Consider the following 13,404-nt stretch of genomic DNA (forward strand, 5'->3'; position numbering starts at 1 on the left):
AATATTGCATAGCATTCATAATTTTAAAAATCTGAAAGCGTATTTTTATGTCCAAAAGCAGTGCAAATGTTAATATTTAAGTATCTTCGTCCCGTCAACTCTAAGACTTCGTCTCCTGACTCTCCGGACAAAGAAACTTAAATAGGGGCAGCTGTTATACCCTAATTTTGGACCTAAAAATATTAACTCAATTCCTCTTTTCTTGCATTATAAGTCATTTGAACTATCTCTGATCAATTGCATCTTTCTCTGCATTTTATTTCAATGTTATTTGCAAAATTCACATGCAAGGGCATTTTAGTCATTTCCTATGTCAAAGTTTCTCTCAGTCTTTCAAAATTTTGTTTAAGACCTTTCAAATAAGTTTGAATAAGTCTTTGTTTCATTCTATGTCAAAATCCAGTTCAAAATTTGCATTTGAGGTCATTTTTGAGTCAGTTTAGCCCCTAGGGGCATTTTAGTCTTTTCATGTGGTGAAACCCTGTTTAAATCCTAAAAAATTGTCTCTGAGTCTTTTAATTTTGCTCGTATGAGTCTTTGATTCAATTTCTGTTAAAAAATCCATTTTAAATTTTGCATCTGAGTCATTTACAGTCGTTTTAGCCCCAGGGGCATTTTGGTCATTTCACACGAAATTTCGGCAGAGAGGTACTTTAAAGTACCTCATTTAGGCCGTTGGTTCATTTTAGTCCGTTTTATCAATTTTATTTGTTTCACTTTACGTTCTTTCCAATTTACCAATTTTATTCCAATTTTATTATTTTTATTTTTTTTTCATTTTAGTCCTGAAACTTTTAGAAATTGCACTTTGGTCCTTTTATGCCATCTTATTTCTTCTTAAGTCCTTTAAGTCAATTTTCGTTTTGAGTCCTTTTTTAAGTCAAATTGCAGTCCAGTCCACTATTGTTTGATAATTGCAGTTTGGTCCTTGTCTTTTGGTCAATTGCAAAGGCGTCCAGAAAGTTAGTTACAGGTCTAAGTACACGTGGCAGATCATGACAGGCCAGAGTATCACAAGTGGCAGCCTATAAAAGGCGCCAATCATTGCAACACCATTGATTATCTTACACATCACCAAAAACACAATTCCAACTCTCTCTCTCTGCCTTTTTCGATCAAAAGCCAAAGTTCTTGATGAACTTGATGAACATTCATCAAGAAAATTAAGAACATTCAACCCTAACCGAAACCAAAAATCACCAGAAAACGCAAATTCATCATCCAAATTCACTTTTCCTCTTTCAATAAACATGAACACATAGCAAAAAGCAGCAGAATCTATTCGTTTGGTAAAAAATCAAGCTCTCAGAGATCGAAGATCTTCATCATCGAGCACTCTTTCTTTCGCAATTCGAGCACCAGCTCAATCGCAAAGTGCGAGAGCCAGTGCGATCGCGAAATCAAGTTCGAAGAAGAGAAGAAGAAGAATCAAACAGGAAGGAATCAAGTCCAGAAAATCATCACGAAGCATCTCTGAGGTCAAGGACTAGGTCACCAATCCAAAACCCTAGGATTTCAGATCGTAATTTGAACCAGAAAAGCTCAAAGACGAAGAGGACTCTAATCCTGCAAAGCAGAGTGCAACGGTTAGGGTTTCAGCTCAAAAATCTCCAAAGAAGCAAGAAACGAAGCATTTCGCAGGGATCTCCTTCTTTATCCTCCAACCAAAGCTTCAACCAGGTAAAAATTCAAGTTCCTCGAGTACTTCGCCTTACCGTTGCAATTCGTGTAGTTTTATACCTTGCATGTGCGATCTAAGTCCTCAAACGGTGTAGATCGGAGCAGATCGAGCATTTTCTTTCAAAAAATCATGAAAACTCAAAATATTTTCCAAAACCGAATGTTTCAAAATCCGATCTACGCCGTTCTAGGCCTTTCTTGTGAAATCCAGTGTTAGATTCATGTTTAGGATGAGGTTACGAACATTTTGATGTGCTTGATTCAAATTTCTGGGTAAAATTAAGGTTCCGTCGCCGGCGGTGGCCAAGTCCGCCGGAGAAGACGACCGGTGAGGCTAGAGAGAGAAGAGAGAGGAAGTTACAACGTAGAGAGAGAAACGAAGGGAAGGAATGAAAGAAAACCGGCAAGGTTTGCTTATATAAGGGTGTGAACCGGACCGGTTCATATGAACCAGTCTGGTTCACCTCTGAACCAGTCTTCCTTCATTCCTAACCGTTTGATCTGTCTCCTTGTGACGTGTACGGCCTAGGTTGCTAGTTATGGTGTATTTGATTTGTCTTGTGATGCGCTGCGTAATCCTAGCCTTAGGATTTAGGGTTTTGAAGGGAACGGATCAATCTAACGCCTCTAGCGCGTTTGGATGATCCGAACCCACCCTAAACCCTTGGGCCTGGGTCATTTCTTGCTGGATCCCTCGTTTTTGCTCTTTTTTGCTAGTTACACCCCTGAACTTGGCTTCCTGCACCTCCTGTATATCAAAATCTTTTGCAAAAAAATCCAAACCATTTTTCCATGTTCTCTTGATACTTTCTTGGTGTTTTTTCTAATACTTTTACACTAGAAATTTTGATAAAAAGTATGTAGACAATTTTAGTGTTATTTTCTTGAATGTTATGCTAAAAAGTGGTAAAAATTGGTTCAACTTTGTTTCTTGTCCTTGATACATGCTTATGATGCATAATATAAGTGCCTATAATTTTTAGCCACTGTTTGAACATGATTTTGATACTTGTGTGTGAAATTTAGCTAGTTACTTAGCTTACAAGTTAGTTGCATGAATAAATGATGTAAATATGCTTAAAATCTGTTTTAAAATGCCAAGTAAATCATGTTGCCTTAATTCCCATTCCAAGACCTGATTCTAAAACCCTTAAAATGTAATTGGAATGTGAGAATTATGGGTCACTTGGTTCTTGCATTTTATGAATAAATTTTAGCTATATTTGCACTCTTTTGCCTTTATTTTCTATCCTTTCTATCCTAGTATTTCTCTTACTTCATTTCCTTTGACATTGTCATGTGCTACTAACTCCTTTCATTTCATGTTCCATCATTTCATAAGCATCCTCATTTCATCCCATATTCATTTCTATTCTTTCTTGCAACTTAATTTGTACCAAAGGTAGAATGTAAACACTTAGGAATTCTTGTAATATTTTACTTTCATGCTTTTAATTTTCTTGGCAAAGAGGCCATAGAATGTATCTAGGGTATGATGTAAAGGACAATGGACTCTAATAATGTACACCGACACAAGCACCGACACACGCACACACATCACTATATAGCTAGAATATGCATGTTTAGATGTATGTTTAGGATTGTATGTTTAGATGAATGCCTAGGACTTCCACTTAGAAAAAACCAATTTTCCAAACAAATGTGAACAACTTCACTCAAAGCTTTTCCAAATAAACCTTGGGATCCAACATCCCATTGTATTTTCTTTTCCATTTTCTTAAATAAAATTTCAATGAACTCTAATCCTACTTTGACCATATTTTGCAATTCACTAATTCAACCTCACTATTTTCCAATCTCATGCCCTTGAGGCCTCTTTCTATTCTTCAAAATCCCATTTTCAAACTTAAAATCAACCAACAAAAAACAAAAACATTTTTGGAAGAGAACTACGGTGGATTTGATCCCTTAAACGGGTACGTAGGCAAGGAACCAAATTCCTTCAATTCAAATAAAATAAAAATTCAAACACTTTCTTCTCCCTCCAATTCTTCACTTAGCAAATTTTAGGTGTAAATAACATTTTCAAATAGCATTTAAAAATAAAGCGCGCGCGTAGAAATTAAAGACGGTTCCTATAGGTTACTATAGTCGTTATGGGTGCCTAACACCTTCCCGTAGCGAAAATAACTCCCGGACCTCGATTCTCAAGGGTTTTGCTTACTTTTTCCCTTCCCAAGAAAAAATAAGATATCACCGGTTAGAAAGGTTCAAACGTAATCAATGTTTGACACCCGAAAACCAAAATAAAACAGTAATATGCTCACATTGAATAAGTTGATTATGTTGCCATATGAATGGTACATTTGAAATAGAATAAATATGAGTTAGTAGAATGACTATTTCGGAATTAGTTATCCTTATTAGTATATTTTAAAATATCTTTTATGTTAATAAGTATGTTGATGTTAGTATAAATGTTGGAGGGAAATTAACAACGCAATTGATGCATATATACTTATAGAAATGATTTCAAAGAAAATTTGAAATGCAACCTATGAGTAATATGCTCACATTGAATTATAGAAAATCACTGAAAATGGAAATGAGGAAAAAAAATTGAAATGAGTAACATGCTCATAGAAAAAGAAAGAAAAAGAAAAGAAAATTTAGAAAAAAACTCCGTTTGCTACAACGAGAGATAATGTAGCCTATGACGTACGGGTCATAGTAATGATATTTTATCCGTTTGCTACAACGAGAGATAATGTAGCCTATGACGTACGGGTCATAGTAATGATAGTAAACCGTTTGCTACAACGAGAGATAATGTAGCCTATGACGTACGGGTCATAGTAATCCGTTTGCTACAACGAGAGATAATGTAGCCTATGACGTACGGGTCATAGTAAACCGTTTGCTACAACGAGAGATAATGTAGCCTATGACGTACGGGTCATAGCAAACCGTTTGCTACAACGAGAGATAATGTAGCCTATGACGTACGGGTCATAGTAATCTGTTTGCTACAACGAGAGATAATGTAGCCTATGAGGTACGGCTCATAGTAACGAATGAAATATATAATTAATGATATGAAATTTTAAGTCAAGAATTATTCGAATAATATTTGAAAGAGAACAAAAAAATAAAATTATGGAACTAAGGAAAAATTATAAGGACCCTCCAACATGAATACTAACATAGCATACACATATTAACATGAAAATTATGTTTAGAATGAGTTAGCTACGAAGAAATATTCCAGGGGCACTTTACCAATAGTTGGAAATGAGGAATAGCGTACTAAATTTATGTTAATTCCTCGATAAGATAGAATTTATATGCATAAGACCATGTAAAATTCTTATTAAGGTTTAAGTCTAAAGATTTGATGTGATCAAATAGCGTGGATATGATTTGTGACTAAAGATGTTTAAATAGTGAGAAGGATTAGAGATTAAGGGTTGATAATCAAAATTAGGACTTAGACTTTGAAATGTTATACTATGAGTCGATTGATTTATTTTATTGCCTTGAATGATTGTCTTAGTGTTGCTGATGATGTTCTAGATCAAGTAAGAACTTTTGGAATTATTATGGTGTTGATGCCTTTAGTTAATTTTTTCCTTTGAAGTTTTTTTTATGATTTCAAATCGAATTTTGAATCAATATCATTGAGGTTGAAATAGGATCGGAGAATATAGTTAGTATTGATGTGAATTGTAATTGTAATTAAGTATCTTAACTTTTGGATTCTATAAGTTGAGTTGTAACTAAGGTTGATTGTAACCTTAAGGTGATTATTAAGTGAATGATGGCCGACTCTTTTATTTATGTATAACCTAGTGTCAATTGATGTATCTGCAACTATTTGGATGTATAGGATGTTTTAATTTGAGTTGTATAAGTAGTATGAAAAATAAAATGTTATTTGGAGGTTCTGGTTGATAGAACAGGTTTTTAAAACAGGATTTACATCTTGGAAATGTTGAAATTACAGGGGAAACTCTGTCGAAATTTCCGTGAATATTTTTTTAAATGAAATTCAAATTGGAATTTTTATTTATTTATTATAGTTGTCAAGTTTGATTAATAGGCTTGCCGGGCTAGAATGATCTAGTTCGTGCGCCGGTCACGATGATTGTTTTTGGGTCGTGATCAATTTGGTATCAGAGCAGGTCGATTCAGATCGTGCCTTGGGTCATTAGAATTCAATAAGATGTAGTGTGGCTACTGGGTTCCAGATATTTATTCCAAATGTCATGTCTGGCTGAGCTTGATCAACTCAGACTAGTATATGACAGTTAGAACAAATGTCCGAGAGCTGAATAGGACACAGGAGGAATGAAGCATAAGAAGAAGGAAGTCAGGGTGTCAGGTTTTATAAAAAAAAAAAAAAATTTGATAAGGAAGTATTTGATGCCAATGGTGTCTGGCACATGTGCAATTTAAATTAGTCAGTCAAAAAGAATCAGTTAGTAACAATATATGTTTGAGACTAAAAGTGAAAGTATGGGAGAATTATTTGTGCTTATTATCAGGTAAATTCTAAATTTCGAGGACGAAATTTCTTTAAGGGGGGTAGAGTGTAATATCCCGCGTAATTTTAAATAAATTGTTGTATCAGTTACATGTCAGAACGGAAATAATTTTCAAAGGATTAATTACTTATTGAGAAAATCGACGATATTTGGTAAGTTTTTCGTATTACTATTCCAACGGACATGAGAAATTAAATGGTTACAAATTAGCGGAGGATAATTGTGTCTTTTCCTTTGAAGGACATTTTGGTAACTTGGGACTAGAGATTTTTTTAAGGAAGGGCAAAATGGTCAATTTTCTTTTTATACCCATTTAAGTGACAAAGACCAATTTTCTTCTTCATTCCCCATTTTTCCACATTTCTCTAGAACCATTCCTTTCCTCCCTCTCATTCTAGAAAATCGGTTTTTCTTTCTTTCACCCAAAGCTCATCAATTTCAACTAAATACTCAAATTAATCAACTTATATTTATGAAATCATGATCTCTAAACAATTTTAGCCATTTAACCATTTTGTTTTATTCCTCTCTCTTTCATACACTCTCTGCCGAGCTCACAATGTTCCTAAGGAAGTTGGAAAATTGATTTTTTTTAGCTCACAATGGTGTTACTTGTGCCTTATGATGTGGTTTATGCTCTAAATTGGTGATTAAAACTAGAAGATGATGGAATCAAGGAATCAAGTTTGATTAGGGTTTCAAGGAGATGGCAAAAGTGGTGTGTTGCTGTTGGGACATTCACCTCAGTCAAAAGTGCTTTATTTGAGGTATAAGCTGTTTTGTAGAAAAACTACCATAATTGATCTTTTTGAACATAACATGTTAGGATTGCTGTAGGAATGGGTTAGGAGATGTGTATACATGTTTTCTTTAATTCTGGAAAAGTTGAGCAGAAATTTAATTGTTTAGAGGGCTTAAGCTGGTAGTTAAGCAGTTTTGAGAAAAATGCCTTAAATGACTAAGCTGTGGTTTAAGCTGCTATATAAGTGATTCATAGGGCTGATTATTCATGTTGGAACTGCTGTGGTAAAGGTTGGGTTGAAATTAATTTGATAGCAATCATAAGTTGGTAGATAAGCTGTTTTGGAAGTGCTTAAATAGCCAAACAGAAAACTTCTGGGGCAGGGACTGAAATGGTAATTTTTCTATATGCTGGTTGATGAGTTAGGAGTATGTACAAGTGGGTTGGACTGTTTCGGAAAAGTCAAGACCTATAAGTCGAGGCATAAGCTATTTTGGAAAATTGATTATGTAGTTTTGGAGATAGCAGAAGTTGCAGGCTGTTGATAAGATGCTTTGCAATTTTTCCAAGAGTGATTCGAGGTGAGTTCCTTTAGTTAGAAAACTCACCTTTGGGTAGTAAATTATACAATTAGATTGCTAATGTGTGATTATGAATTATTAGAATAAGTTGACATTGTTATAGCATGATTATGTTGCCATATGAATGGTACATTTCAAATAGAATAAATATGAGTTAGTAGAATGACTATTTCGGAATTAGTTATCCTTATTAGTATATTTTAAAATATCTTTTATGTTAATAAGTATGTTGATGTTAGTATAAATGTTGGAGGGAAATTAACAACGCAATTGATGCATATATACTTATAGAAATGATTTGAAAGAAAATTTGAAATGCAACCTATGAGTAATATGCTCACATTGAATTATAGAAAATCACTGAAAATGGAAATGAGGAAAAAAAATTGAAATGAGTAACATGCTCATAGAAAAAGAAAGAAAAAGAAAAGAAAATTTAGAAAAAAACTCCGTTTGCTACAACGAGAGATAATGTAGCCTATGACGTACGGGTCATAGTAATGATATTTTATCCGTTTGCTACAACGAGAGATAATGTAGCCTATGACGTACGGGTCATAGTAATGATAGTAAACCGTTTGCTACAACGAGAGATAATGTAGCCTATGACGTACGGGTCATAGTAATCCGTTTGCTACAACGAGAGATAATGTAGCCTATGACGTACGGGTCATAGTAAACCGTTTGCTACAACGAGAGATAATGTAGCCTATGACGTACGGGTCATAGTAATCCGTTTGCTACAACGAGAGATAATGTAGCCTATGACGTACGGGTCATAGTAATCCGTTTGCTACAACGAGAGATAATGTAGCCTATGAGGTACGGCTCATAGTAACGAATGAAATATATAATTAATGATATGAAATTTTAAGTCAAGAATTATTCGAATAATATTTGAAAGAGAACAAAAAAATAAAATTATGGAACTAAGGAAAAATTCTAAGGACCCTCCAACATGAATACTAACATAGCATACACATATTAACATGAAAATTATGTTTAGAATGAGTTAGCTACGAAGAAATATTCCAGGGGCACTTTACCAATAGTTGGAAATGAGGAATAGCGTACTAAATTTATGTTAATTCCTCGATAAGATAGAATTTATATGCATAAGACCATGTAAAATTCTTATTAAGGTTTAAGTCTAAAGATTTGATGTGATCAAATAGCGTGGATATGATTTGTGACTAAAGATGTTTAAATAGTGAGAAGGATTAGAGATTAAGGGATGATAATCAAAATTAGGACTTAGACTTTGAAATGTTATACTATGAGTCGATTGATTTATTTTATTGCCTTGAATGATTGTCTTAGTGTTGCTGATGATGTTCTAGATCAAGTAAGAACTTTTGGAATTATTATGGTGTTGATGCCTTTAGTTAATTTTTTCCTTTGAAGTTTTTTTTATGATTTCAAATCGAATTTTGAATCAATATCATTGAGGTTGAAATAGGATTGGAGAATATAGTTAGTATTGATGTGAATTGTAATTGTAATTAAGTATCTTAACTTTTGGATTCTATAAGTTGAGTTGTAACTAAGGTTGATTGTAACCTTAAGGTGATTATTAAGTGAATGATGGCCGACTCTTTTATTTATGTATAACCTAGTGTCAATTGATGTATCTGCAACTATTTGGATGTATAGGATGTTTTAATTTGAGTTGTATAAGTAGTATGAAAAATAAAATGTTATTTGGAGGTTCTGGTTGATAGAACAGGTTTTTAAAACAGGATTTACATCTTGGAAATGTTGAAATTACAGGGGAAACTCTGTCGAAATTTCCGTGAATATTTTTTTAAATGAAATTCAAATTGGAATTTTTATTTATTTATTATAGTTGTCAAGTTTGATTAATAGGCTTGCCGGGCTAGAATGATCTAGTTCGTGCGCCGGTCACGATGATTGTTTTTGGGTCGTGACATAAATGCTCTCACCGGACAAATTCCAACTTCCATAGGAAAATTGATCAATTTGGATAATCTTTCCCTTGCAGAAAATAATCTCTCTGGACCAATTCCTTCCACTATCGGAAATTTGACAAAACTCAGTGTATTAGATCTTTTATCCAATTCTCTCACTGAGAATATTCCAACAGAAATGAATAGACTTACCGATTTGGAAGAACTCGAATTATATGATAATAATTTTGTTGGTCGTTTACCTCAAAATATTTGTGTCGGTGGGAAGTTGGAAAACTTCAATGTTGCTCTTAACCAGTTCACAGGCCTAGTTCCAGAGAGTTTGAAGAATTGCTCAAGCCTTAAGAGAGTGAGGCTTGAACAAAACCAACTGACTGGAAATATAACAGAGAGTTTTGGTATGTATCCAAACTTGGACTACATGGACTTAAGTGATAATAATTTTTATGGTCATCTTTCTCCAAATTGGGGAAAGTGCAAGAATCTCACAAGCCTGAAAATCTCTGGTAATAATTTAACAGGAAGAATACCACCAGAACTAGGCAGCGCAACAAATTTACAGGAGCTTAACTTTTCTTCAAACCATCTAACGGGAAAAATTCCAAAGGAGCTAGAAAACTTATCTTTGTTGTTCAAACTCTCGTTAAGTAACAATCATCTTTCTGGAGAAGTTCCTGTACAAATTGCATCATTGCATCAACTAACTGCATTGGAGCTTGCATCAAATAATTTCAGTGGCTTCATCCCCGAGAAACTTGGTATGTAGGTTATTGCAGTTGAATTTGAGCCAAAATAAGTTTGAGGGGAACATTCCCGTTGAGTTTAGCCAATTGAATGTTATTGAATATCTCGATCTTAGTGGGAATTTTATGAATGGATCCATACCATCAATACTTGGACAGTTAAATAGCTTAGAAATATTGAATCTCTCACGTAACAATATTTCTGGTACCATTCCATTGAGCTATGGTGACATGTTAAGCTTGACAATTGTTGATATATCATACAACCAGTTGGAGGGCCCAATTCCAAGCATTCCAGCCTTCCAAAAAGCTTCAATTGAAGCATTGAGAAATAACAAAGGCTTATGCGGTAATGTCTCTGGTCTAGAACCTTGCTCAACATCAGGTGGAAACTTTACTAGTCATAAGACTTGCAAAATATTGGTACTAGTTTTAACCCTAACTCTAGGTACTCTATTGTTAGCATTTTTTGTTTTTAGGCTATCAAGCCTTTTCTGCCAAACTTCAAGCACAAAAGAATACAAGCCCACAGAAGAATTTCAAACTGAAAATCTATTTGAAATATGGAGCTTTGATGGAAAAATGGTGTATGCGAATATTATTGAAGCCACTGAAGTATTTGACAACAAGTATCTCATTGGGGTTGGAGGACAAGGAAGTGTTTACAAAGCAGAGTTGGCTACAAGACAAGTTGTAGCTGTGAAAAAACTCCATTCATTACAACATGGAGAAATGTCCAATCTGAAAGCTTTTGCAAGTGAGATCAAAGCTTTAACAGATATCCGACATCGAAATATTGTGAAGTTATACGGGTATTGTTCACATCCATTGCACTCATTTTTGGTTTATGAGTTCTTGGAGAGAGGTAGTCTGGACAAGATTTTGAAATACGATGAAGAAGCAATTTTGTTTGATTGGAATATGAGGTTGGACACCATTAAAGATGTAGCTAATGCTTTATGTTATATGCATCATGATTGTTCACCTCCAATAGTTCATCGTGATATATCCAGTAAAAATGTTATTTTGGATTTGGAATATGTGGCTCATGTCTCCGACTTTGGAACAGCTAAGTTTCTTAATCCTGATTCTTCCAACTGGACCTGTTTTGTAGGAACCTTTGGATATGCTGCTCCAGGTTAATTTCCTTTCTTTGTATTAATTAATGATTTTGCATTTTATCATTTGTATTAATTATCAACATTACATGTGTGTTTTTGGAACCCTATTTTTCACATTGATAACTCTTATTGTTTGTTATAGAGCTTGCATACACAATGGAAGTAAATGAGAAGTGTGATGCATATAGTTTTGGGGTGTTAACCATGGAAATTCTGTTTGGAAATCACCCTGGAGATATTGTATCAACTGCTTTGCATTCAAGTGGTATATATGTAACAGTTGACGCTATGTCATTGATTGATAAGTTGGATCAACGCCTCCCGCATCCTACTAAAGATATCAAGAAAGAGGTGTTATCAATTTTAAGGATTGCAATTCATTGCTTAAGTGAGAGACCACAAAGTCGCCCTTCAATGGAGCAAGTTTGCAAGGAGATTGTAATGTCAAAGTCATCTTCAGATATAGCAAAAGGGTGATTTTATCTAATGATTTAGATGATTTTCCATCCCTTTTTTTATTACAGAATAAAAGTCTTCTCTTGAAAATAAATTATAGGTAAGTGTCAATCTTCTTTTTTGATTTCACCTAGATATTTAGGGGTAGAAAATGTATTGCTCTATTGCTGTGACTTTGTTGTATGAGTTGGTGTACTCATTTAGCTTCTATAAAAATAAAACCACCATTTTTCTGTTTTGTAATGTAAATCTCTCTTTAACCTGTTTTGTATTGAAAGTCATTTTAATTATGTTGATTTTGAACTATAGTGTATTCCAAGTCTCTTTAACTTGTGATGTGAGGGTCCATATGTGCAGGGGCGGACCTGGACTTGCAATATCACTGTGGCAAAAAAAAAAAAAATCCGTCGAATAATTAAATTATATTAAATTTAATAAATTTTAGTAACCAACCTAAAACTAAAATCAATTTCAATTTCAGTACTGCTATCACTCTCATTATCTTGATTCAATTTCAATTTTCTAATTCAATTACTCTCACTACTACTATCAGTTTCAATATAGTAATTTCAAAACTGACCTGAAAGAGGAGAGGAGATGAAATGGGCAGAGAGAGGAAAGGAGAGGAGAGAAGAGAGAAGGAAGGAGGGAGGGAGGGAGGGAGGGAGGGAGAGAGAGAGAGAGAGAGAGAGAGAGAGAGAGAGAGAGAGCAACGGTTCATGGTTGGTTGGTGGTGTTGATGTGAGAAATCAGAAGGAAAACAGGTGGTGCGGTTAGAAAAGAAGAAGGAAAGGAAACATGGGCCTGATAGATGAAAAGGAAAGTGATGGGCTGGATTCTAAAAGAAATTAAAAACAATTGGACCTGAGCTGGTGTGGCTATTGCCACACCCTGCCCTGCTCAGGTCCGCCCCTGCATATGTGAGGGTCCAGAAGCACATTGTTTATTGTTTCGCTTCCATCCAACAAAGTTGGATGATATTTGTAGTGCTAGTTTATGACACAATACTTTTTTATTTTTTTAATAAATGACGCAATATTTGTTAAAAGCACCCATAAAAAATTAAAAAAAAACATTTTTGCATCATCTCCAATAGGGGGTCCTTAAGGGTTCCTTACTTAACAAAGACCACGCCCCGTTAAGGACCCCTCCTTTGTTCCAGTTTTATTGAGGATTCTTTTACTGTAAATATAGACTTTGTATCAGAGTAAACCTTGAGATAGTGGGGGCTGAAACAAGGCAAAAGTTATGGTGCATAAGGAAATCCTTATGCATTGTGCATAAACACATCACAACCATGAGATCTAATGTACATGTGTCATAATCCTAGGCTTCTCAAATTACACCAAATCAAGGAATAAAGAAAGAGGTATAAGTGACATGAAACATGAGCTTCATCTTCTCTCTACAAACAGCAGATCGGAGAAGAAAGGGAAGGGTGGTCGAAACACCTCTGACACGGTGGTCGGCCGGAGAGCCGCCACGCCGGAGTATATTTATTTTTACTTTATTCTGATATTTTTTATACCAAACCACTCCTCTTTCTCTTCTCTACTCGGATCTACAAACAAAAACACAAAAAGATGAACAAAACAAGCTAGATCTACAGTTTTAGAAACTGAAATCCAAACAAACTTTCTACCTCTCT

General features: G+C 34.6%; 1 protein-coding gene across 1 annotated transcript; it reads left to right on the forward strand.

Annotated features, from left to right (window-relative positions):
- Nucleotides 1-10,177: 10,177 nt before the first annotated feature.
- On the forward strand, nt 10,178-11,893 carry LOC146953903 (MDIS1-interacting receptor like kinase 2-like). Its single transcript, XM_085712358.1, has 2 exons — nt 10,178-11,317; nt 11,443-11,893. The coding sequence occupies exons 1-2, from the start codon at nt 10,306-10,308 to the stop codon at nt 11,775-11,777; spliced, it is 1,347 nt and encodes a 448-aa protein (XP_085568484.1). The 5' UTR covers nt 10,178-10,305; the 3' UTR covers nt 11,778-11,893.
- Nucleotides 11,894-13,404: the final 1,511 nt, after the last annotated feature.

This window comes from Medicago sativa, chromosome 1 (genome assembly GCF_051527215.1).
Source record: "Medicago sativa cultivar Bolivia chromosome 1, Bolivia_mono, whole genome shotgun sequence".
Lineage (NCBI taxonomy): Eukaryota > Viridiplantae > Streptophyta > Magnoliopsida > Fabales > Fabaceae > Medicago > Medicago sativa.